The sequence below is a fragment of the Megascapheus bottae genome, chromosome 2 (assembly GCF_031878675.1).
Source record: "Megascapheus bottae isolate mThoBot1 chromosome 2, mThoBot2.hap1, whole genome shotgun sequence".
NCBI lineage: Eukaryota > Metazoa > Chordata > Mammalia > Rodentia > Geomyidae > Megascapheus > Megascapheus bottae.
This window is the reverse complement of record NC_143510.1, coordinates 35,542,088-35,567,030: the sequence shown is the minus strand read 5'-3', so window position 1 is coordinate 35,567,030 and position 24,943 is coordinate 35,542,088. Positions and strand designations below refer to the sequence as shown.

The 24,943-nt window shown below is 43.3% G+C and overlaps 1 protein-coding gene across 1 annotated transcript; it reads right to left on the bottom strand.

Annotated features, from left to right (window-relative positions):
* Window positions 1–2: 2 nt before the first annotated feature.
* On the bottom strand, window positions 3–17,261 carry Arl6ip5 (ARF like GTPase 6 interacting protein 5). The gene is made up of 3 exons (XM_090323907.1): window positions 16,983–17,261; window positions 3,070–3,287; window positions 3–521 (listed from the first exon to the last, which is right to left on the bottom strand). Exons 1-3 carry the CDS (start codon window positions 17,156–17,158, stop codon window positions 349–351), a joined length of 567 nt encoding a protein of 188 aa, XP_090180033.1. The 5' UTR covers window positions 17,159–17,261; the 3' UTR covers window positions 3–348.
* Window positions 17,262–24,943: the final 7,682 nt, after the last annotated feature.

The following is a 24,943-nucleotide window of genomic DNA, read 5'->3' as shown; positions in this document are numbered from 1 at the left end:
CATAAACTTCAGCATTTACTCATATTGCTTGGATGAATTACAATGACATTTTTTTCCCCTAAGAGAGAAGACAGAATAGCATTGTTGCTATAGAATTCATGATTCTCTTTCAAAAACACACTCAAAAACTTCAGGCACAAGGGGAGGCTGGTTTCCTTTCAGTTTCTGAGGCCTTCTTTCTGTATTATCGGATTCTAACAGTTGGGCCTGTACATGCGTGCTGCCTTAGATAGTTGGGTGGTAAAACGTGCACCTCCTACTTCAAAAGACACAAAGGAAAAGTAGGTCTGGATAAGGGCAGACTGCAACTCCATTTCTCCTGCAGCCCTATGGCCTGGCACACTATGTTTATTCCTTTACTTTGCTGATATAGTCAGTGAACTTGCTGATGCTTTCCTCCTGCTGTTCTAAGGCATCTAGGATAATGCCCATGGGGGTTCTCTTCAAGCCAATTCCTTCCATTTTATTCTCCAGCTTGTTTTTGAGGTTCCGAAGTCTCAGGGATGCATGGATGAACATCACTGCAAAGAAGAAACCCGCAGATCATGTTACAACAAGAACTTGATTTTGCCATATCAACACTCTCCTCCCTTCCTGTCTTGCCTCTCTCACTGACCCGTCTTCACATGGTAGCACAGACTTGATATACAGCTGATGATCTAGCCACACATAAGAGTTCTCTGTGCAGCAGAAAGCATGGCATTTAGCTGGAACAGCCATAAACATGGCAGCCACATTTCTTTCCTTCATACTTAAATGCTATGACATCCACTGTGAACCAGTGGGATTCCAACCTATATAATAATCCTCTTATCCAAGGTTTTCCACAAAGGAACTCTACTCAAGTCAGGGATTATCTGTATTTTGCTCCCTGCAGGAGGCATGCAAATTTACTTTTAAAGTACCTTGGAAAGAGGCAGTTTTTCATTTGGAATTTCCCAACCTGTTCATTAAGAAACATATTTCTAGGATCAGGAGTTTGGCCTAGTGGTAGAGTGCTTGCCTAGCACGCACAAAGACCCAGGTTCAATTCCTCAGTACCACATATATAGAAAAAGCTGCAAGTGGTGCTGTGGCTCAAGTGGTAGAGCTTTGGCCTTGAGAAAGTCCAACAACCGTGCTCAGGCCCTGAGCTCAAGCCCAGGACTGGCAAAAGAAAAAAAAAGAGAAAAGAAAGTCCAGGGACAGTGCTCAGGCCCTGAGTTCAAGCTCCAGGACTGGCAAAGAAAAAAAAAACTATTTCTTGGCCCCTCTCCTGGTCCTCCTGGCCCAGAACCTACAAGAGATGGGCCTGGATTCTGGCACAGTGGTTCATACCTGGAATTCTAGCTCACTGAAAGGCAGAGATGGGAGATCATGGTTCAAATCAGTCTGGACATGAAAGATGGCAATGTTCCATGTCAATGGCTAGATGTGGTGATGCACACCTGTCATCCCAAGCTATTGTAGAAACATAATTGCTGGGACCTGTGGCACACAGCTGTCATTTCAGTGACAAAGGGAGGTACAAATAGGAGTATCACAGTCCAGACTGTTACTGAACATAAACTGAAAGTCCATCTCAATAAGGAAAAAAAAAAGAAATGATAGAGTGCCTGCTTAGCAAGCATAAGAATCTTGTTACGTTCACAATCCTCTGTGCCCCCCCCCCCAAGAAAAAAGAAGGAAGAGCAATGGCACCGGGAGTCTGTGATTGTTTAAAGAGACCCTCTGATCTACACCAGTGGCTGTCCACCTCTCAGGGACCTGGTAAGTTTATTAAATATGCAAAAACTCATTCTCCACTAGCTAAAGTTGAGGCCAAGACTGAGGTAGGGATGCAGATGCTATCATTTCAATAAGCGCTTTGGATGATTCTGATGCAGGTTGATTTCTTGATCCTCGTTTTGAAAAATTACTGATGTGGTTCTTATCTGGAGGTTCCCCATCTACACTGGCCCTTGGTAACATGAGGAGCTTTCTAAACCTACCGGTCCTTTGTGTTACCAGTGTTGAGCCATAGAATCCAGATGTCCAAGAGAGGTAACTGACTTATTGGAGATAAGAGTCTCATGGACTTTCGTGCCTGGGTTGGCTTTGAACTGTAATCCTCAGATCTCAGCCTCCTGAGTAGCTAGGATTATGGTTATGAGCCACTGGTGCTCAGCTAAATTTATATTTGTGTAAGGGCATTCTGGAGGATTCTCACATGGATCAAATTTTGAGAGCTGATCTTATCTGTAATCTCCCTTTTAGGATGACCAGTCCAAAGCATGCTAGTCTCCAGAAAAATCTTGGACAGAAATCATAACTCTTACCATCTGCCATTTCATCACCCTGATCTGTCACCAACTCTTACGTGGAAGATACTAAAGTTAACATGAGATTTGTTTAAACAGGTACTGAAACTTTTTGAAGGCAATTTCAATGTATAGATTTTGTACAAGATGTAGGATTTTTTTTTCATGGATATACTGGGCTTAATCCCAAAGTAGCAAATGACTACTTACCTATTTAGTAAAAAGGGTGTTCCTGTCATGTCATACAACTAAATATGAATCAGATGAGACAGGAATTTTACCTCTTCTCTATTTCAGGCCAAGTATTTGGGGTCTTAGTAAATAAGGTACATATAATTTAGAAAATGTTTAGTTCACTAGAACCAGACTATTCAGTAATTGCACTGTGGGACAATGATTTGTATAGATTTAGCTATCTTTGGGCAGTGATTATGTTCTTCTGAAGAAGGTGGAGTACATAACAAATATTTTCGTTCCTGTGTCAGCACAGTAAGAGTGTCACTTACAGATTGGGAAATGACTCTAGAATCAGAACAATCCAGAATCTAATTTATGTCTTGATGACTTCCTGTGTCGTTGTGTGTTATTTCTTTTTTATTTTTTGCTCGTAGCCAGTACCCAGATATGCCTGTGGAATGAATACACGTTGAGGCCCTGGTCTGTTGTTTTAGAAAGTTAACACTGCAGCAGACATGTCCATTACCTATCACAGACAGGTTAAATTCCATTCCCTAGGAAAACTGTGCCTATATTTTTTTAAACAATGTAAAGAAAACTCAAGATCACTTACACAACAAAGGAAAAGTGATGCCAAACACGAAGACCATAACTCCCCCAAACATGGATATGAGGAAGTAGCTAGCCAGCATGACGGCCATCACGAACGTCATGGGGTACTGCTTCTTCATCCGGCGGAGGATGTCTTTATTGTGGGCTGCCCACACAAACCCTGTGAACACCAGCACCACCACAATCCCTCCAAGAATCATATTGAACGGGCTCAGAAACCTGGAATGTGAGAAAACCAAAGATTGGCTCATCAGCAGAAGCTGCAGGAGGAGGGACAAGAAGAGGGGTAAGCACAATGATTATTGAGTACTAAGCCCTTTCAACTGGAACATGAAATCTCCATAACCTTAGGGAACATTTCTCAAATGAAGAAACTTATGAAAATGGTGGAAATTAGAAATGGTGGAGGTAAGACCATACCAAAACAGAGTGACCCCTACTCAAGTGGTCAGTCTGCTTCATAGAGCCGACCTCCCAAGGAGGTCATGTATTTAGTTTTCCCATCCCTGGGCTCTGACACATGGTAGTTGCATTGTAATCCTCACTGAAGTTGCCTACTTGGTTAAATATCATCTTAAGTTGCAAAAGTTGAGATGCTTTTACCCATAGCAAGTACCCCAGACTGTTGGAGAAGCTATTCCCTCTCCAACTTCTTCAACTCAACCCTGACCCTCTGTTCATTCTGAGGTTCTGTCTTGGTCACCATGCTCTGCCCCTAGCTCACTCTCTCAACACCCACCACACCAGCTCTGTCTGTCTACTTTCCCTCCCTCTCAGTTTTACATTACCTGTGTCTGCTTAGCCTGGTGAGATGATGATGATGATGTGTGTGTGTGTGTGTGTGTGTGCATGCGCATTGAATTTTGGTTTAGATGCAGTACCTGAAGTATGTTGCTCAAGGTTAGTGCTCTATCCCTGGAGCCACAGCTCCACTCCTGGCTTTTTGGAGATGAGAGACTCACAGACTTTCCTGCCTGGGTTGCCTTTGAACCTTGATTCAGCCTCCTGAGTAGAATTACAGGTGTGTGTCATATGGGCGAGGGTTGCTTGGCTGTATTTTGTTTTGTTTTGTCTCCTGAAATAACCTTGCAATCTGTCTAGGAAAGACAAGCATTTCCTTATAGAACAAAAAAAGGGCAGAAGCAAGAGGACAAAAATGATTCCCTTTAACAGATGGTAGAGAGACTAACAGAGGCACAGAATCTCCCCAAGTAATATATCTCATTCTCAGCATGGAAAAAGATTCCCATCAAATTCAGTCCAACCGAATGGGCAGTTATACTGGCTAGGAGCATTGTAGGGAATTTAGTCTCATTCATTTATTTCTATTCTAATATTTTCCCGTATGTCCATGTGTTACTTGAATAAATAGAAGTACTTGGTATTTTAAAATGACAAAGTTAATTGTCTAAAAGAAACATCCTTTCACAAAGCCCTGCCTTTGATGTAGAAGCTCCCCAAACATTTCTGAGCTGTGAAGCAAAGCTGGAATGGGGGATGAAAGTTTAAGAGCACACCTTTGTATAAACTGCAAAGCATCAAAGTTATCCTGCTCAGTTCTTTCTGGAAATACTAATTTAGGAAACAGCTAAAAAAAATCATGTCAAGTCTTTTCTGTTTATCACTGGACAATACAGCAGACACCGAAGTTGAATACCTAAATAAAGTTCAGCCTAAGAACAACAACAAAAAAATCTTGGCCTGCCAGAAGCGGTGGCTCACATCTGAAATCCTAGCTACTCCAGAGGCTGAGATCTGAGGATCATGGTTCAAAGCCAGCCCGGGCAATAAAATCTATGAGACTCTTATTTCCAATTAATCACTAGAAAATAGGAAGTGGGGCTTGTGGCTCAAGGGGTAGGGTGACAGCCTTGAGCTGAAGAGCTCAGAGGCTCAGTCAGGCCAGAGTTCAAGTCTCATGATTCGCCCCCCTCTGAAAAAAAAAATCTAGGCCTAACTGTAGCAATTCCAAATGTGCTTTTCACCTGTTCCTGCTGCTTGTGTTCAAAGCAAAAGAACAGAACAAGGACTCCTATAGAACTGGTTTTAGATTACAACAAGCCTGGCCACAAGCTATAATTAGAAAGGAAACATGTTTCCAAGATGGAAAAAAACACTAACAACTGTTACCAGAAGGAGAAACTTTGTTCCATGTTTTGATTAAATGCAGTTTCCTTCTGAGAAATGGTAAATAAATGCCACCTCAATGCCCTAGTACTCACCTGAAGATGGAGTAAAATGGTATGCACATGCACACAAACACGAATACACATATACTCTCTCTCACACATGCATAACTGATTCCATTTTCCAGTGAGTGAGTGAACTTGGGAACCAATTCTTGTTTAAAAGGGTTTTAGCCAGTAGCTGGGTCATTAGTCATCATAAGCAAGACAAACTCAAAGAACTTCTCAGAATAAAGTTTCTGCAAGTTGGACACTTAACTTTCATGTGAAAAACTCTATTGATAGTCCACGAATAAGAAAAAGGAAGGAAGAAAAAAAAAGGAAGGCAGAGAGAAATGATACAGTAATATAGACTACAAAAGGAGAATAGGAGAGAAGAGAAAACATTCGATTTTCTGTTTTTGGTGGCAATATGACCTTGAATTGCAAATGAAAAGATGTTTTCTATTATGACAGGAATTAATATACAAATAAAATAGCTCATTCTAGTAAAAAAAATTCTGTGATAATGACTGAAATGGAGCTATTCGCAGCCACAAAAGATTTAGTGTTCTGTTTGCAAACTTTCATAGCTGTCTTAAACAATGAGTTAATACAGTATTATTACACAGGTGAAAACAGAGGCCCAGAGAATTGAAAAAATATAATCCAAAGAATCTAGGGAAGAAAATAGAAAGAAAAAAAAAGGAAAGGAAGAGGTGACAATTATGACAGGGATTCAGGATTCTTCTATTGTATGTATTAAAAAGCTTTAGGGCTTTTCCTCCACCATTCTATATTAACTTACTTGCACAGCTTGAACTGAGGGTCACCAGGGGAATGCCTCTGAAGACAGCTGTGGGGGAGGAGCTGGGGCATGGCTCAGGGGTCAAGCAGTCAGCTAGGTTGTGAGAAGCCCTGGGTTCTATCCCCAGCAGCTACCCAAGGGGAGTACAATTACAAGGACAGATGGCAATGGGGGTGTGGATACACGCCCCAAACTTGCCAGTGTGATCCAGCAGCCACATCTTAGTGGAAAGCATTTGTTTTAGAATCCTGAAAGCTTACCTCATTTTACATCCAAGCATGCTAAGCAATGGACAAGTCAGTAAGTTTGTCCAGGGCCACCAACTGCAGAGTTGGCAATAAAATTAGCCAAAGCGGCCTTCCTCTGATCACCTCCAGAGCCAATGAAAACCTGGTAGGCTGAGAAATGATCCCTATGCAGAAGTGACTTTGTTCTACTTTTCTAACCCCCAAAGCTGTTTTTGAAGTGTGGTTCCTGAGTAAGTCTGACTCACCGAGAAGAAAGGAGGTGGACGAGGGGGCAGGCAGAATATTTACTGACGATACAGTTCTCTAAATGGATGAGGTTTCTCTGTGGATCCCTTAACATCAGAGGGCTCATTGCACTAATGAACACACCCATCCTCTTTCTTGCTTCCTATTACTCGGCTCTTAGAATAGAGATATAGTTCTTTACTGATCTTACAAGGTCTGCCTGCCTCGATAGCACTTTACAAAAGTGTTGAGAAGCAAAAGAGGCTGACTTGTAGAGTGAGGCCTGAAATCCAGGGCACACTCCACTTAGCAGGCCTGACACTTGGTATAGGCTGCATGTAGTAAGAGGCACCGCTGCTAATTGGTATAGGGATGCTAAAGGGCCAGCAAGGGCTGTCCTTGCCACCTTCTGATTCTGTGCTTGCACCTGGGGGCTCCAGTCTCTCCCCAGCATTCACCTTTCTTCCATGCTACCAGCAGGCTTGTGCATAAGCTGTTCTTTTTTTTTTTTTGCCAGTCCTGGGCTTGAGCCCAGGGCCTGAGCACTGTCCTTGGACTTTCTCAAGGCTACAGCTCTACCACTTGAGCCTCAGTACCATTTCTGGCTTTTTTTCTATGTATGTGGTACCGAGAAATCGAACCCGGGTCTTCGTGCATGCTAGGCAAGCCCTCTACCACTAGGCCAAACTCCCGGCCATAAGCTGTTCTTTCTTCCTGATTCATTCCACCCTCCCTCACAGCTCAGCCAGTCTTTTCCCAGCCTTTCTGAATAGAGCACAACACCCGATGCATCTTCTGTAGAGCAAATCCTTTACTGACATTGTTTATTTGCATAAATGTGACATGTATCTTTAGAGATAGTCCCTATTACACATGAAGCTTCCTTAAGAGCAGAGATCGTGACTTTTTTTTTAAACTTGGAGCTTGGATACTGAGTTTGTTTTCTCAAAGCTAATTCTCCACCACTTGAGCCTCAGCTCTACTTATAGCTAATATTTTTTAGGTGGTTATCTGGAGATTATAGTCTCACAGACTTTTCTGCCAAACTGGTTTGGAACCACAATCTTCAGATCTCAGCATCCTGAGTAGTTAGGATCACAGGCATGAGCGAATGGTGTCCAGCCATGACATTCCTTCAACCCTAGCCCTAAACACAATACCTGACACACAATAAGTTCTTAATAAGTAGTGTTGATGGAAAAAAAAAAGGTTAGAAGCTACCATATTTCCATACTATTTACATAAGTTCAGCAAATACCCATGGCATACGCTAAGGCACATGAGTTTGTCTAGGACAGCCAACTATTATTCTCACTATATACTAAATAGAGCTCAAGAAATACTTCCTGTCCATGTTCCTTCAGAGTTTGTGATTAAGGCGACACAGGAAAACTCATATGCAAATATAGGTGGTAATTCTGAAGAGATGATTGGCTGAGATAGAAGAGGCAGTTGGTCTGTGGGTGGCTGGTTGAAGAGCCTTTGTAGGCTTTGTCATTAGCATATGCTGGCAGATGGGAGGCCCAGTGGGACAGAAAGAGGAAGGACCCTGCATAGCAGACCTGTCCTTGAAAGTCCTTTTTGATTCCTCCAGCGAATGCAATAGTCCTCTGTGGTTATTTCTGATTATTAAGTACAAATATAAGCGGTGAACACAAATTAGGTTTGAGTAAATGTAGCCATTGTCTCTGTAATGAAGTAAAGAAGTCTTCCAGCAAAATTAAGCTGGGACAGTGGCTTTCTCTTTTGTGTCAGAGAGGGCAAAGTACTCTAGCCTTGCAATGACCCAATCTAGCTGAGTTAGGCTCACGGGATTTACCTCATGCTTAAATATCTATTGCATCTTTGTGTACTCTGTACCATTAAGTACTCACTAAACACTCTCAAATGGGACACTGATTTCCAAGAAATTCATATGTAAGTCATGCATCCCTTAGGGACTTTCAAGGTTTTTTTTCAGTCATCAGGCCAATTGCTTATTTAAAAATTAATTTTTTATTTTTTGATATTTTGAAATGGTCTGATTACATAACTCAAGGTGGACTTGAACTCTTTCTTGATCATTCTTTCTTTGCCTTCGAAGAACTAAGATTATAGATTTGCATCACACATGCAACTTACTTCTTTTATTTATTTATTTTATTTTTATTTTCATTTTTTGCCAGTCCTGGGCTTGAGCTCAGGGCCTGAGCACTGTCCTTGGACTTTCTCAAGGCTAGAGCTCTACCACTTGAGCTTCAGCACCACTTCCAGCTTTTTTGTATGTATGTGGTACCAAGGAATCGAACCTGGGTCTTTGTGCAGGCTAGACAAGCACTTTAACCACTAGGCCAAACTCCCAGCCCTGCTTCTTTTATTTTTAACCTGGGTTAGAAGTCCTAACTCTGACACTTCCTACAACAACAAAATGTAAATCTAGTACAAGATTTACAAGAGTCTCAATAGATCATAAGAAATAGAAATCTAACATATACAAAGAGTAGGATAATGAATTTGCAGATAGAGTCATCACTGCTTTGGTTCTTACCATCAGAACTGGTTTGAAACAAATATTTGTAAATAAACTGAATGCTTAATGCTGTTAGAATACATTTTTAAAAGGAAGGTTACTGAGACTTATTGTCACATGACAAGTTTTTACAGAGCAAGCAGAGAAGGGTTGGACAAATGCTAATGAACTTGGTAAACACCAGGGCTCCCTTCTGTTTCCTATTTACCTACAACTAACCCTTGATTTCCATGTTCTTTTTTTCCTCTAAGAAAAAGCTTAACCAGCTGGGCGTGGTAGCTCATGCCTGTAATCCTGGCTACTCAGGAGGCTGAGATCTGAGGATCAAGATTCAAAGCCAGCCAGGCACAAAAGGACCTGAGACTCAACTCCAACTAACCTCTAGAAAACAGGAAATGTGGCTTGGCTCAAGGGTAGGGCAGTAGCCTTGAGCTGACGAGCTCAGGGACAGCGCCCAGGCCAAGTTAAAGCCCCATGACCCACAAAAAAAAAAAAAAAAAAAAAAAAAAAGCTTAACCAATGTGCTATGAAGCAGATTAGCCAAAGTAGGAATTTTCAGTGGGTTTTCTGCTGACTCCTGGAAATCTTTATCTATTTACAGTACATGCTTGCAGAATCAGGACTAGGCTGTAAGCTTAACCTAAATTTAGAGCCTTGAAAGCCTTCTGTGAAAACAAAAGCAAAACATTTTGCCAGAGACAGAAGAGGGGTAAAGGTGAGATCCTGAATGTGAGTGATAAAGGGTAGCTTTCATTTGTCCCAGAGGAAAATAATATGAAATGTCCGATATTGCTTCTCCATTTGGTAACATGTCGATAGGTCAAGAATGGTCTTGGCCTCTTAGAATTACCAGCTGGATGAGACTGGGCTAATGAGGGGGAGGATGTGAATGAGGAGGAATATGGCCCTAAAGCACTTTGCATAGATGAAAATAGAAGAAGGAAACCTGCTGAAACTCAAGAAAAGGGAGAGTGATAGAAGCAGGGAGACTAATTAGGGATGTAATGCTCATAGAACTCTTAAATTTAGGTCTGTAGTTAGAATTACAAGACTCATCATAAGACTGACACCTGCATTCCACCTGAGCTGTCTCAAGGATAATCAAAGAGAAGGCAGGGAAAGAGGTTAATTCTGGGAGGACAAGGAAGGCTAGGTGGAGCTTTGTTCCTGGCTGTAGCCGTAGGGCTCAGAAAGTATCTGGTTAAGCATAGACATGGAGTCAAATGAGTAGAAGGCATCTGAGCTGTTTGTAACACTGAATTCCCTTTTCTCTAGTCCGCATGCTTGGTGCCTGCTGTATTTCCAACACCTGAAATTTTTAGAAGTGGATATCTTACAGGAGAGATCAGGTATGCTGGGTGGGGGGAAAGACATATGTTTATGGTGATGTGTTTTTCTGTATGCCTGCTATACTTGTATAGGAAATTAACTCTTAGGTTTCCACCAATGTCTTCCTGCTCTTCTAGATTCAGTCTGATGAAGGCATGATCGCATTCAGGATGTTGTTTTCAGTCCTGTGGCTTAAACTCAGGGCCTGGGCATCATCATCATCATCATCATTATTATTATTATTTTGCTTGAACTAAGGGCACTGTCCTTGGACACATTTTGCTCAAGGCTAGGACTCTGCCACTTGAGCCATAGCACCACTTCCAGCTTTTTCTATGTATGTGGTACCGAGGAATCGAACCCCAGTTTTCATGCATGCTAGACAATCCCTCTACCATAAGGCCAAACTCCCAACCCTGGGACCTGGGCATTATTGCTGAGCTATTGTGCTTGAGGCTAGTGTAGTGGTCTACCACTTTGAGCCACAGCTCCACTTATTTGTTGGTTGTTAACTGGAGATAAGAGGCCCATAGATTTTCTTGCCCAAGCTGTCTTTGAACCAAGATTCTCAGCAATTACTTAGCCTCCAGACTAGTCAGCATAAAAGACATGAACCTCCTGGCACCTAGCCATTGTTTTGGTGGATTTCTGTTTGTTTGGTTTGGATTTGCTGGGCCCTCAAGTCAGATCCTCAAGGTATAGCTCAGTTTTGTTTGATCATAGCCAGCACTCTACCACTTGAGCCAAGCTTCAACTATCAGCTTTTTATTAGCTATTTGGAGATGAGGGGCTCTGGGATTTGTCTGCCTGGGCTAACTTTGAAACTTAATTCTCAGATCTCAGCTTTCTGAGTAGCTAGGACTACAGGCGTGAGTCACCAGCACCAGTTGTTTTACAGTTGTTTTGTTCTCTGCTTGATCTTCCTACCACAGTGTCCTAGAAGTTGGCAAGGGCCTCCTAGTCTTTGTTGAGCAGATGAATGAAGCAACAGAAATGAATACTATTGTGAAACTGTTACTAGAGCTAAGGTCAGAAACACTGCAAAAACAGACGATAATTTTCTGCAAATGTTCTGTGTTTACAAAGAAAAACCAATAGGTTCTAGTTCTCATTTATGGTTTACCACTAGTTTATACAATTGGTAGAAAATCAGATTTAAAAAAAAAAATCAATGGAGTCGGAAGTTTGGCCTAGTGGGAGAGTACGAAGACCTCAGTACCACATACAAAGAAAAAGCCAGAAGTGGTACTGTGATATTATGATAATGTTTGAAAGCTTATGAACCAGGAAATGCTCTGTTACATAACTGCCAAGAACTCTCTTTATGAATGGTATCAAACAACCTTGTATTTAATTGCTAGAATTATGGTGAGACCATGTGTACTACTGGTCTCTGCACGCAGCAGTCTCAGGGCAAAGAATTACATGCTTCACATGTCAGTGAACCATAATGTCAGTCATTATGGTTGAGAGATCTTAAGTCTTCACCAAGATTTTTCAAATCCAAAGTGAATCAATCACTGAAGAGTTAGAACTAAAATCATTTTAAGGGCTGGGAGTTTGGCCTAGTGGTAGAGTGCTTACGTAGCATGCACCAAGACCAGTGTTTGATTCCTTGGTACCACATACATAGAAAAAGCCAGAAATGGTGCTGTGGCTCAAGTGGTAGAACTCTAGCCTTGAGAAAGCCCAAGGACAGTGATCAGGCCCCGAATTCAAGCCCCAGGAGTGGCAAAAAAATAAATAATAAATAAATAAGTATAATAAGATCATTTTAAGTTTGCTCTTCACATTTAAGTTCGTTCTCACCGATATGGCTCAGGCCCAATCACTGTGGGAGCATGTCATTTGCTATGTGTTGGCATGCGTCTATGTACTTCAAAATAACATATAATGCCAGGTTCTGGTTGATCACTCCTGTAATCTTAGCTACTCCAGAGGCTGTCGTGGAACTCATCTCCAACTAAGCCCAAAAAAGTTGAAAGTAGAGTGATGGCTCAAGTGGTAGAGCACCAGCCTTGAGTGAAAAAGTTAAGAAACAGCATCCAAACCCTAAATTCAAGCCCCAGTACTAGCACAAAATAACAACAATATACTACCAGGCATCCATCACCAGGAGGCTGAGATCTGAGGATCAAGGTTCAATGGGAAAGTCTGTAAGACTCTTATCTCCAGGTAACTACTAAAAAGCCAGAAATGGTGCTGTGGCTCAAAGTGGTAGAGCACTAGCCTTGAGCAAGGAAGTTCAGGACAGTACCCAGGGCTTGAGTTCAAACCCCAGGACTGACACAAAAATTAGCTGATTAACTAATTAAACAATACTACCTCCACAACTACTCCTAATGTACAGTATGTTAAAACCTACCCTATGATCACACTGAGACTTTATGGCCACTTAAACTCTTTGCACTCACCAAACTATTTGCTATATATACAGAAATAGAGAAGAAAAATAACAGTGTTGACAAACAAAAAAAGAGAAAAACAAAACAATCACAATCAAAATCTATACATTTTTGTCAGTTGTGGGGCTTGAACTCTGGGGCTGGCCACTGTCCTTGAGTTCTGCAGTTCAAGGCTAGCATTGTATCCCTTTGAGCCACAGCGCTACTTCCAGTTTCCTAGTGGTTAATTGGAAATAAGAGTCTCCGGTCCTTTTGTGCCCGGGCTGGCTTTGAACCTTGATCTTCAAATCTCAGCCTCCTGAGTAGCTAGGATTACAGGCGTGAGCTACCTGTGCCCCACAAAATCTACAGTCTTTAGCTTCAAATATCTACATTTGGGGTGGAGAGGAGGGAGCAAGTTAAAAGCTTTGGGCCAACAGGAACAGGACAGGTGTGGGGAGGTAGGACAAAAGTACAGTGTTTCCTCAAAGAGATGATACCAAAGCTGTGTCCAGCAAAAGTGGAATTTTGGGTAGATGGGTGAAGATGCTGGTATAAAGATGATCTCTATCTTCCAGCTATGTCTTAGGTAATACCAACTTTGACAACAACAACAATAATAATGAGGAGGAGGAGGAGGAGAAGAAAAGGAGGAGGAGGAGAAATATTTTGTGTGCAAAAACCAAGAGACTGATGGTGTTGTGAAAGCCTGGCTTGTGTGAATTCAGTCCTTCCTTCACAGAAAGCCTGTGAGGTAGGGGGAGTTATTGGTTTCATTTTAGGGAGGACAGAGAAAGTAACTGGCACAGGTCACTCAGCTAGTACCTGGAAGCTGGGACTTGATTATACTTAATCTGGCAGAGAAGAGAGGAAAACTGTCAAGATTGGCTGTGAGCTAACAGGTTTCATCAGCCTTAGTGTGAGACACACAGTACACCTCTCGTGTAGAAGGCATGCACTTGGAAATCTATGCTATTCAGGTGGGGACAAAACTTACATCTGTGAATTAGTTCTAACCCTCCCTCATCCCATACACAGATTTCTCTCTAATTTAATCCCTCTTAATCTCCATGTTGGGACAGACAATCCTTTCCAGGGAGTTTAGATTATATCCATCAGTGATCTTCTCTCTTCTTTCCTGCAGTCTTGAAGAGCTGGTCCTCTCTTTTCTCATCCAAATCAGATTTCAACACCAGGCATCAGAGAGCCTAGCCTAGAGCTCCCCCATAGCCCTAAGGGGCCCAGCCACGTCCTCACCCACAGGACAGGATGTGTGTGTGTCAGGGACTGGAGGTAAAGCACCTCCGAACATGCTCTTTACCCTCAAGAGCCTCTAGACCACATTTTCTTTTCTTTTTGGCAGGGGGGGAGGATTGGTCATGGGGCTTGAACTCTAGGCCTGAGCACTGTCCCTGAGCTCTTCAGCTCAAGGCTACCACCCTACTCTTGAGCCACAGCCCCACTTCCCATTTTCTAGTGATTAACTGGAGCTCAGAGTCTCTCCACTTTGTAGTGCCCAAGCTGGCTTTGAGCCGTGATCCTCAGATCTCAGCCTCCTGAGTAGCTAAGATTACAGGTGTGAGCCACTGCTCCCGGCTTAGACCACATTTTCACACGAAGTCACAGGACACTATCACCTGCTGCCTCAGAAGTCAGACAAACAGCTTTCAGCAGGGTTTTGACCTTCTGTGCACAGCAGCACCAAAACAGAATAATTCTCTTCAGAGGCAAAATGTTCCAGAACCAGCCAAGCTCCCTGGCCCTAAAGGGGCGTGGTTTCTTTCAGCATTAAGGGACCATCACTCCAAATCTGATGACTTGTCGGAAGGTGTGGAAGTAGTAGTTAGCACAAACCTGGCTCTGTGTTTCTCAGGAAGTTATTTTACCCCTTGAAGTCTCAAGTTTAATAATAATAATAAAATAATAATAAATGATTATTTTATTTATAGTTTATGATGTAAGGCAGGGAAAAAATTTAGCAAAGTCCTTAGTACCAAGATGCTTCAGTAAATTATCTTGTTATTATTTGTAAAGAGAAAACAAATTTTTGAGGGGAAAAGACTGTGTTTGTACATACATCCAAACAGTTTATACACGACGTATGAAAAAGATTCCCATTTTACACACAATTTTTGAAAATAATTTACTACTGGTTGTTGTTATTATTGTTAAAATCTTATGAAAAACAAAAAGAAAACCTTCCAACATCTCATAGGTGAGAGTGGAAGAAGGACTAATATCTCTAGATTTCTTAAGTTAGGAGCCAAGGATGCCACAGTGAGAGAACTAAGTTTGTATTTAGTCAAGGGGCTGGCTCCTGTCTTTGAGATGAGCCGTGGAGCCCCTCAAAGCAGCGAGATTGCCTGAACTCACATCAGGTCTAGGCAGGCAACTCCTTTCTGGAAAAATGACTTTTCTTTTTTTTTTTTCTGCCAGTCCTGGGGATTGAATTCAGGGCTTTTCTCATGGTTTGTGCTCTACCACTTGAGCCATAGCACCACTGCCGGTTTTCTCAGACTTTTGTGCCTGGGCTGACTTTGAACTTTGATTCTCAAATCTCAGCCTCCTTAGTAGATTGGATTACAGGCATGAGCCACCATTGCCCAGCATCACTTCTGGCTTTTCTTTGTCTGTGGTACTGAGGAATTGAACCCAGGTGTTCATGCATGCGAGGCAAGCACTCTATTACTAGACCAAACTCTTGGCCCATGACTTTTTTCCCCCCTGTATATCTGATCAGTCCATGTATAACCAGTATTTAAGTTTTTGGAGTTAAGAAACTCCAATTCGATTACCAGATAAGATATACCCTTTTGCTTTTTCACAAAGGGAAAGAAAAAGCAAAACAATGTGTGCTATGTCTTACTTATTTTTGTTTTAAAGACATTTTACCCTGTTTAGGAAGTAGCATCAAGTCAGAGGAGCCTCCAGCCTTGGAATTGACTAAATTGTTTCTTGGCTCTAGCTAGAGTCTAGCCAAGCCTGTGCCTCGGGCACACGGACCCATTCCCAGAGTTTGAAATTCCTTGCAAGCAACACACAGCTAGCATGGCTCTGACCAAGTAGAGTCCCACACAGCGACTTCTACTTCTGCACGGGAGGGGACAGACACTCACAACCACACCCGGAAACTGTGAACAGCCAGCGAAGCCTGTGCTATATGGCTTTGCTCCTTTAGCTTCTCAGCAAATGCCATGTGTCCCTGGGCCAGAATTCAAGTCTGATTCATCCTGGTCTGTGCAGAGTTGGCAGCAGACCTGGTGCAGAGAGAGTAGCTAGGGAAATAAGCTAACAAACATGGGGTCAACATAAGACACCCCCTTCTTCACCCTTTCCACAGCCTTCAGGTCTATATTTTCTCATTTTCCTCCCAAGCCAGTGTGCCCTTTCCGTATTCACTCTGAAATGGAAATGTTTTGTAGGGGAAATGAGTCCTTTACAAAATCTACGAGTAGTTTTACTTCCTTTTTTTTTTTTTTAAGATGAGAAAGGAACTAATTATCAAGATGTAGGTATCACCCATCCACCAAGGAAAGGCATGTGTGTGTGTGTGTGTGTGTGTGTGTGTGTGAGGGGGGGGAGGGACCTACAATCTTAGTTAACTCCGTGATACTTCTTTTTTTCTTTCTTAAAGTATCAGGGATGGAAAAGGCCCTCAGATAACCCTAAAGTCTCAGGCTAGAGGGTGAAGCTGGGAAGGTGACAGATGTGGTCAGTCCCGGACAGAATTGCCAGAGGGTCTCGATCCATGTCACCACCACCCAGGAAAGCTGGGCTTTCCTGTACAGTGTGGCAGACATTAGGCAGAGGTAACCCCTCAGAAGCCCTTCTAGGACCCGGGGTCCCCACCCGGCCCGGGGTCCCCGCCTGGCACGTCCCCACTTCCCCAGGCAACCTCAGGGCGAGGAGCCTGAAAGGTGCAACAAATTATCTCCCAGCAGGAGTCCCACCCTGGTGGGGGGGGCTTCCCCTCCGAGTCCCCCACTCCTTCCACTCAGGGGCGGTGCCCCCTGGGCACCGGAGGAGAAAAGAGCCCCCACCCCCACCCCTCCACCCCCCCACCCCCGCCCGTGGAGGCCTCGCCCCCGAACAAGTTTCCACCGGCTGGGCTGCGGGCCCAAGTGCCCGGGGAGCGCTGCGGAGGGACGGAGGGCGTCCCCGCACCCCGCGATCCCGTCCCCTCCCCGCCGATCCCGGATCGGAGTCCCTCCTCCCACCTCCTTCCCTCCCCCGCCTGCCCACTTACCCCACCACGGAAATCATCATGGCAGCCACCACCAGGTAGTTGGTCTGGTAGTAGAGCAGATTGCTCACGACGCGGTTGTTCCATTTGGAAATGTCCCTGAAGTCCGGCCGGGCAAAGCGGTCGGAGCCCGGGAAGAAATCGTCCCAGGCGCGGAGCGGCGCCACGTTCACGTCCATGTTCCGCGGCGGAGCCTCTTCACCCACCGGAATCCGGAGGCGGCGGCCGCCGGCAACCGAGGGCGGAGGGAGAGGTGACCGCGGCTCCCCGGCCGTCGTCTCTACGGTTGCGGAGCAGCGCGCTGTGGAAACTGCGGCTGGGGCGGGCGTGTTTGCTGTTCTCTACCTCTTGATTGGTTACAGGAGATGAAATGACAGGGAGCAGTCAGTGGAAACCCCCGCCAGTAAAGCTTCTTCTGGAAGTTCAGCTGCAAATCCTCCCCTTTTAAACTTTAAGACTGTGTTTATACTCTGCCAAGGAAGAGGAGGAGGAGGAGGGAGGGAAGGAAAGGAAGGAGGGAAAGAGGCAGAAAGAAGTGAGGAGAGAGAGACAGACAGACAGACAGACAGACAAGACACTGTGGTGCCAGGCTAAGTGGAATGGAATGGAAGATTGACCATAGTGAGTTAGTGGACCATGAGCTGGTCTTGCCATTTTAAGTATTATTAACCTCTGTCCAACTGAGTGCAATCTTCATAATTTCTGTGTTTCCCCTTGAGTCACTCACTATCAGGCATAAAATCAGACTGCCAACATTGAACAGAAGGACTGAGTTGTGGTTTCCCTTTTGCTGTTGCTGGTAATGTTGGCTGTCCGGCTTGGTTCTTCGGTGGCAAAAATTATCAAAAACTGCTATGCCATTTTCATAAAGTGATCAAGTAGGCAAGCCTGTGCCTTCAGGCCCTCAGGTGGTACAGTGTGTGTGTGTGTGTGTGTGTGTGTGTGTGTGTGTGTGTGTGTGTGTGTGTGTGTGTGTGTGTTCCTTATTCCATTCTTCTCAGGAGCGGGCTCAAGGGTTACTCCTTGGCATGAAACAGAAAGGAGACAATTCTCCCCTTTAGTTTTACTCCAATGCTTAGTAAAAGTTTTTGCTCAAGGAACAAATAGAATAGGTGATACTTTGTATGCTACCCTCAAAGAATTGGTAAGTTATGTAGTAACTGTAAATCCTCAGGCCACAGAGGGTCATATTTTTTTCAATGAAACTGCTAATTGCTACATTAAACCTTTTCAACCTAACAATGACAAAAAATATGATCAGTTGGTATCAATGAGAGAATTCATCTCAGGACCTTCTCCCTATCCCAGGATATGTAAATGTTTAAGTCCCTTAAAGTGGTGCTATATTTATACCCATTCTCTTACTCCTGAGATCATCTCTAGGTTATTTATAATAACTAATAGAATGCAATATTTCTGGGCTGGGAGTTTGGCCTAGTGATAGAGTGTTTGCCTAGCATACACAAAGACCTAGGTTCAATTCCTCAGTACCACATACATAGGAAAAAAAAAAAGCCGAAGTGGTGCTGAGGGTCACGTGGTAGAGCTTTAGCCCTAAGAAAGCCCAAGGACAGTCCTCAGGCCCTGAGTTCAAGGCCCAGGACTGGCAAAAAAAAAAAAAGAATACAATATTTCTATTTAATATAACCATAGAATATTTGTTATACTAGAAAGAACTAGTGTGCTGTAATAATGACAAAAACCCCTGTAAATACTCCTTATAGACAAAATAAAAAAGAGAAACTCTCAAAACGATTTTCCATCCATGGTTGGTTCCACCCATAAAAAAATAAGGTGTGGAAGGCTGAATGCAAAGATGGTAGATAGGATCAAAGATAGCAGTCTAAACCTGCAAATCTTTCTGGCATAACAAAGTCGATTCACTCTGTTCAGATCTCCAAGTTTCCATAAGTTGGGAGGCAAACAAATGTACTTAATATAAAGTCTAGAAGACAGAATTTAAATTTATTTGCTGACACAAAGCAATAAAAGAAATTTCAGTGACTCTAAGAAATTTCTACTGTAATGATAGGAGAGTTTAGTAATTGAATACGCTCTGTTTAATATATATCCTTGGTGTTTTTTTTTCCACAGACATTGATACCCTTTTATTTTCATTTTTCCATATATTTTTATTGTAATTAATAGAAGGGTAACATTATATTAACCAGATAGAAGGTGCATTACTTCACAAACATTGATACCCTTTCTCATGTCTTGGTCCCCATTTCTCTCCCTCCCTCCCCCCTTGGTGCTGTTCTTTTAAACAGAATTTTAAATGTGAAAAGTATGAGTTGGTGCTTAGCTTATGTGATAGATTGCTTGCTTGCCTAGCAAACATAATTCCCTGAAAGCAGTTGCCCCCAAAATTTGTAAATTGTGACATTTTCTTGGTCTGAGGAAAAACTGGAGAGTTTAAAGTCACACAAAGCAAAATCAGAGTTCTAGGCTTCTTTTTCTGGCAGATAACTTGGGGAAATTACTTAATCTACCCGTTGCCCCAAATTACTTCCTATCTAAAATGGGGAAGAGCAGAAAATCTGCCATGGAGGCATGGATAAATGAAGGAATGTTCGGGAAGTGTTAAGTGCTCACCTAAATTTAACTATTATTAATAACAGCACAGTTGCTGTGGGCAGTGTCTCAAGCCTGTAATTCGAGCTGCTTGGGAGGTTGGGTTAGAGGATCAAGGCTCATGTTCAGCCTCGGATAAAGAAGGTCACAAGTGTCCATCTTACTCATTTACCTGAGTAGGCGTCTTGTACTTATTTTCCTAGCGACAGAGGAAGCACAATGGCTGGGCTCAGTTGCATATCCCTGCATCTTCCCTCAGTGATGCTGGAAGCATGAGTAGAATAAGAGGATTGCAGATAAAGGACCCTGCTTGAAGTGTAACTCAAGTGGTAGGCAGAATGCCTGCTTTGAAACACAAGGCCCTAGTAGTACCAAAAAGAAAACCACCCCCCATCCCCAGCCTCCCCAAAAGAGCAAATAAACAAAACCCAGCCCAATCCATGGCACCTCTAGGTGGTTATCTCACTTTCACCTGATGTTTTCTCTGCATTTTTTTTTCTTTTGGCAGTCCTGGAGCTTAAAATTAGGTCCTGAGCACTGTCCTTGGGCTTTCTCAAGACTAGAGCTCCACCACTTGAGCCACAGCACATTTTCTGGCTTTTTCTCTGTATGTGGCACTGAGGAATTGAACCTGGTCTTCATGCATGCTAGGCAAGCACTCTACCACTAGGCCAGACTCCAAGCCCTTCTCTGCTTTTTGTTTTTGATGATTGTGGGGCTTGAACTCAGGGCCTGAGAGCTGTTCCTGAGCTCTTTTGTTTAAGGCTAGTGCTCTACCACGTTAGAGCCATAGCACCATTTCCAGTTTTCTGGTGATTAATTGGAGATAAGAATTGCATGGACTTTCTTTCCTTGGCTGGCTTCTAAGTTTGATCCTCAGATCTCAGCCTCCTGAGTAGTTAGGATTACAGAGCAGCATTCACAACTTTTATAATAAACAACCACTGACTTTTCTGCTGTCCTTTTATTCTTGTGGCTGTATCTGAACAGGTCTGGCAGGAGAAATATTCCCAGCATATAAAATATAATGATAGCAGATATTATGCGTCCTTTCAAAGAGCCATAATTGCGCTGTGGGGGGAATTACAAAAGTGTGAGGGACATGACCCTCTTCTGCCTTCAGAGACCCCACAGTGCTGGCTTCATTTCCTACCAATGACTCTGTGGGAGGAGTGCTAAATGACATGTGCCAGGCCTTGCTCTCAGTTACAGGACATCACAGGGGTGTGGAGGAATTCCTGGGGCTTGATAGGTGGATAAGGGGAGTAAATGATCTTGATCAAGTTTAGGGTGGGAACCCCAAGAAGGCCTCACAGCTGTTGAACTGATCTGTGCATATGAGGAGTTGTGACTAAGAATGTTCACTCTCTGGCTGCTCAGAACTGCATGACCAAAAGCTATCAAGTGTGTATTCATAACAATATGACTGCTCATTTGCTCGTCCTTCACAGGCAATGAATGTCTAGTAAAAGTTTGTTGAACGTTCTTTAATTTATATGCTTACACCTCCAAACAGAAAAGGAAAAAAAAAGGCAAAATAAATACATGAATAAATGAATAAAGACCCCCTAAAGCTGTCTGTGGTGCAACATCGCCTTCTTTATTCTGAAAATGTTAACCACGTTTTTTTTTTTTCTCTCTGGCTGCCTTTGGGGAGATTTTTGTTTTGCTTTCAGTATACATTTCTACTTTTGTCATACAGTGATTTATATGTTTACTTATTTTTTTGGCAGGACTGAGGATGGAACTCAAAGCGTCATGTTTGCTGGACAGGTGCTTTCCCACTTGCATCATCTATTTAGTACCATTTAAATAACAGTGAACATACATAGTCTTTTTTTTTTTTTACCAGTCCTAGGGCTTGAACTCAGGGCTTGGGCACTGTCCTTGAGCTTTCTCAAGGCTAGCACTCCACCACTTGAGCCATAGCACCATGCCTGGCTTTTTCTGTGGATGCGGTACCAAGGCATGGAACCTGGGTCTTCATGCGCTAGGCAAGCACTCTACCACTAGGCCAAACTCCCAGTCACTGACTAGTAGTTATTTGTAAGAGCAATTTATCGCTATTCTGAAGGAATGGGGAAGTAGAAACATACAATCACTCTAGAGATCCCCTGAGCCTTATTCTTATAAGAACTTGTGTTTCTACATAGGACCATCTTGAATGTTTTTCTGTTTGTAAACCACAGTGGATGGTTGAATAGGCTATGCTTTATTTTTTTAAATGAAATAAACCTGTTTAAGATTTTCTGCCAGCTGCTTTCATCACTGTCAAGGGCAGGTGGCTATTTCTAATCAGTCATCCTGAGCCAATGACGGCTTGATGTCATTGCTCAAAATACTACCATTGTGAGTCAGAGTGTCAGCTGCAAGGCCCACAGATGCAGGCCCCATGACTTTCTAGATTCTTCATCAGCTTAACTCTATACTATCCCTGGGGCTCGCTTTCTTCCTCTATGCAATGGATAAAGGAGAGTAGATAATTTCCCTAAGGTAACTCCTCCTCCCCTACTTTTTTTAAAATCTGGGGTGTGTGTGTGTGTGTGTAATGCTCACTCCCATTAATAGAAACAGCCCACAGAAGCTCGTTTTGGCAAGCAAGGGTCTCACTCAGTGGTTTGTCTCAGAGTTGTCCGAGCAAAACAAAGAAGTTTCTGAGTTCATGTTGAGACATGTGACCTAGTAAGGGACTTGTCTGTCCTGGTAGGGACAAAGCATTTTATTTCTACTGTACTCACTGCCTGGTGCTGACAAATATCAGCTACAAGAAAGCTACTGATTAACCTAATTGAGTGATCATAAAAGCCAAGACTTCCTTAAGGTTCAATGGTAAAGAGTACAAAGAGGAGGTTAAATGTCACCCAGCAATAAGAGCAGCTACATACATTTGCCAAGTGACAATAAGTCTGCTTTCACTGCATTGTGATAGGTTTTCAGTGTCCAATCTTCAGTCATCCTACTGCTTTACCCCTGGTTGGATTGAGGCCTGACAATGAACATTTGTAAATCATTTCCTAGTGATGCTGTTCAGGGACTATATTTGAGAGCCACTGTGGATTTCATTGAATTCTCTGTGTCCTAAGGGAAACAATAGAATCCTTGTAATGAATGAGCTGTCTGCAGTCTTTCTGTTCTATCTGGGTAAGAATTAGAGGTAAGTAAGAAGTTCTTTCATTGCTAGTAGTTTTGGGTCCATTAGTAACCAAGGCCTAGTGGCTGGACTGGCAGGTTTAGAGTCTTTAATCTCTAAGCTTTGAGAGCTAGAAGTCTATTCCACTCGGCTTTTGAAAGCAGACTTGGAGGCTTATTGCCTTGGGCTTTACAGTCATTGGCCCTGGCACTTGGTGGCTTTTGTAATCCTGCGCTCTGGCAGTGAACCATATGACAGCTCCATGAAAGGCCTTGGGTGTTGAAAAATTCAGCCTGACAGCAACACGTGTTAAATAGCTTTCAAACTGAAGGTGTCTGGGACACTTGGGCTTTTCGTAATTCTCTGGAACTGTTTCAGTGGCCAGGGCCCTCAGTCTCTTGCCTCAGCTCTTCAAGGCTCTTGGGTCTCAACAGCATCTGCTCCTGATGGCTCACGGTAATTCTTTGTCTGCCTTCTTCTTGCTGGTGTCATTGTCATCTCGCTGTCACTCAGGCTGTGGTTGCTACCATTTCTTCCAGCTATTTGTTCTGATGGGTTTAATAATGATAAAGATCAGAAATAGGAAGAAGAAGAAGAAAAAAAAAAAAACCCAAAGCTATTCAGAGAAGCCTTTTAGTGGGCTTAATGTTTTACCACCAGGGGGCAGCACAGGAGCATGTCTCTCAGCTGAGTCACAGCACGGGCAAACAGCCTGCTGATAAAAGGAAGGCCAGGACTGTGAGAAAGGTGTCTGCACCAAGCATCACAGTCCTATCATGCAAATGAAGGACTGATTAGGGTTTGTAACACACCTTCTGTTGGACCATCAGGGGAAGTTCTCCTCCTGAAGCCTGGGTGGAAATGAGTGCAGAATCTAGAGTCTGGTGCAAGCTGTTTGTGGTTCCTTCAGGAGCCAGTCCTGCAACAAGCAGCTGTGGTTACCATGGAACTTCCTCAGGGTATCCTCAAAGTGTTCATAGTAGCCTGTGGTGGTGTTAGGGCAGTTTCAGGCTGCTTGGTTGATAGCACAATGTCTTATAGTTGTCAGGGAGTCAAATAGTCCTATCCCCAGCACCCTGGCTTATTTAAAGAAAAAAGAAAAGAACATTAAAAGAGATATGTATAGGGAGGGTGGGGATGTAGGGGTGTGGGGGGGTGGGGAGAATTGAGGTGGGGGGTGCTGGTGGGTTCACACTTTTAATCCTAGGCTGAGATATGAAGATTGAGGTTTGAAGTCAGCTTGGGCAGAAAAGTCCTGGTGAGACTTAATCTCCAATTAACTACTCAAAAGACACGGAGTGGTGCTGTGGCTCAAAGTGGTAGAGCACTAGCCTTGAGCAAAAGAGCCAGGAGTTTGGCCTAGTGGTAGAGCGCTTGCCTATCATGCACGAAGATCTGGGTTCAATTCCTTGGTACCACCAAAAGCTGGAAGAGATGCTGTGGCTCAAGTAATAGAGCACTGACCTTGAGAAAGCCCCAAGGCAGTGTCCAGGCCCTGAGTTCAAACCCCAGGACTGGCAAGGAAAAAAAAAAAAAGAGCTCAGGGACAGTGCCCAGGCCCTGAGTTCAAGCCTGAAGATGGAAATACACACACACAGAGACAGAAAGCAAGCTACATGAGTTATGTCTGAAATACATGAGTATAATCATAATGTTTGCCTGTCTGGTTATCCAGACTCAGCAATGTGCACACAGTACCTAACTCTGGAAGAAAATCGTTGAAAAATTTACCACCATCATCTCTAGGTGATGAGATTTTGGGTACTCTAACAATTTCAATTTTTCAGTCCTCGGGCTTGGACTCAGGGCCTGGGCATTGTCCTTGGGCTTTCCTCAAGGCTAACACGCTACCACTTGAGCCACAGCACCACTTCTGGCTTTTCTGTGTATGTGGTGCTGAGGAATCGAACCCAGGATTTCGTGCACGCTAGGCAAGCACTCTACCACTAGGCCAAATTCCCGGCCCCCAGAATAATTTTCTTTCTTTCTTTCTTTCTTTTTTTTTTTTTGCCAGTCCTGGGCTTGAGCTCAGGGCTTGAGCACTGTCCTTGGACTTTCTCAAGGCTAGAACTCTACCCCTTGAGCCTCAGCACCACTTCTGGCTTTTTTCTATGTATGTGGTGCCGAGGAATCGAACCCAGATCTTCGTGCATGCTAGGCAAGCACTCTACCACTGGGCCAAACTCCCGGCCCCCAGAATAATTTTCTTACAGAATCATATGACGCTAAACCATTATTAACTGTTATTAACCTCTATAAC

Bases quoted from the DNA above. Each gene is read 5' to 3' on its own strand.
- Arl6ip5 (XM_090323907.1), bottom strand. From the start codon at position 17,158: ATGGACGTGAACGTGGCGCCGCTCCGCGCCTGGGACGATTTCTTCCCG. The intron at 3,288-16,982 runs GTAAGTGGGCAG...CTCACATTCCAG, and splicing joins ATGATGATTTCCGTGGTGGG to GTTTCTGAGCCCGTTCAATA. The intron at 522-3,069 runs GTAAGTGATCTT...TCTTCTTTGCAG, and splicing joins CATCACTTTTCCTTTGTTGT to TGATGTTCATCCATGCATCC.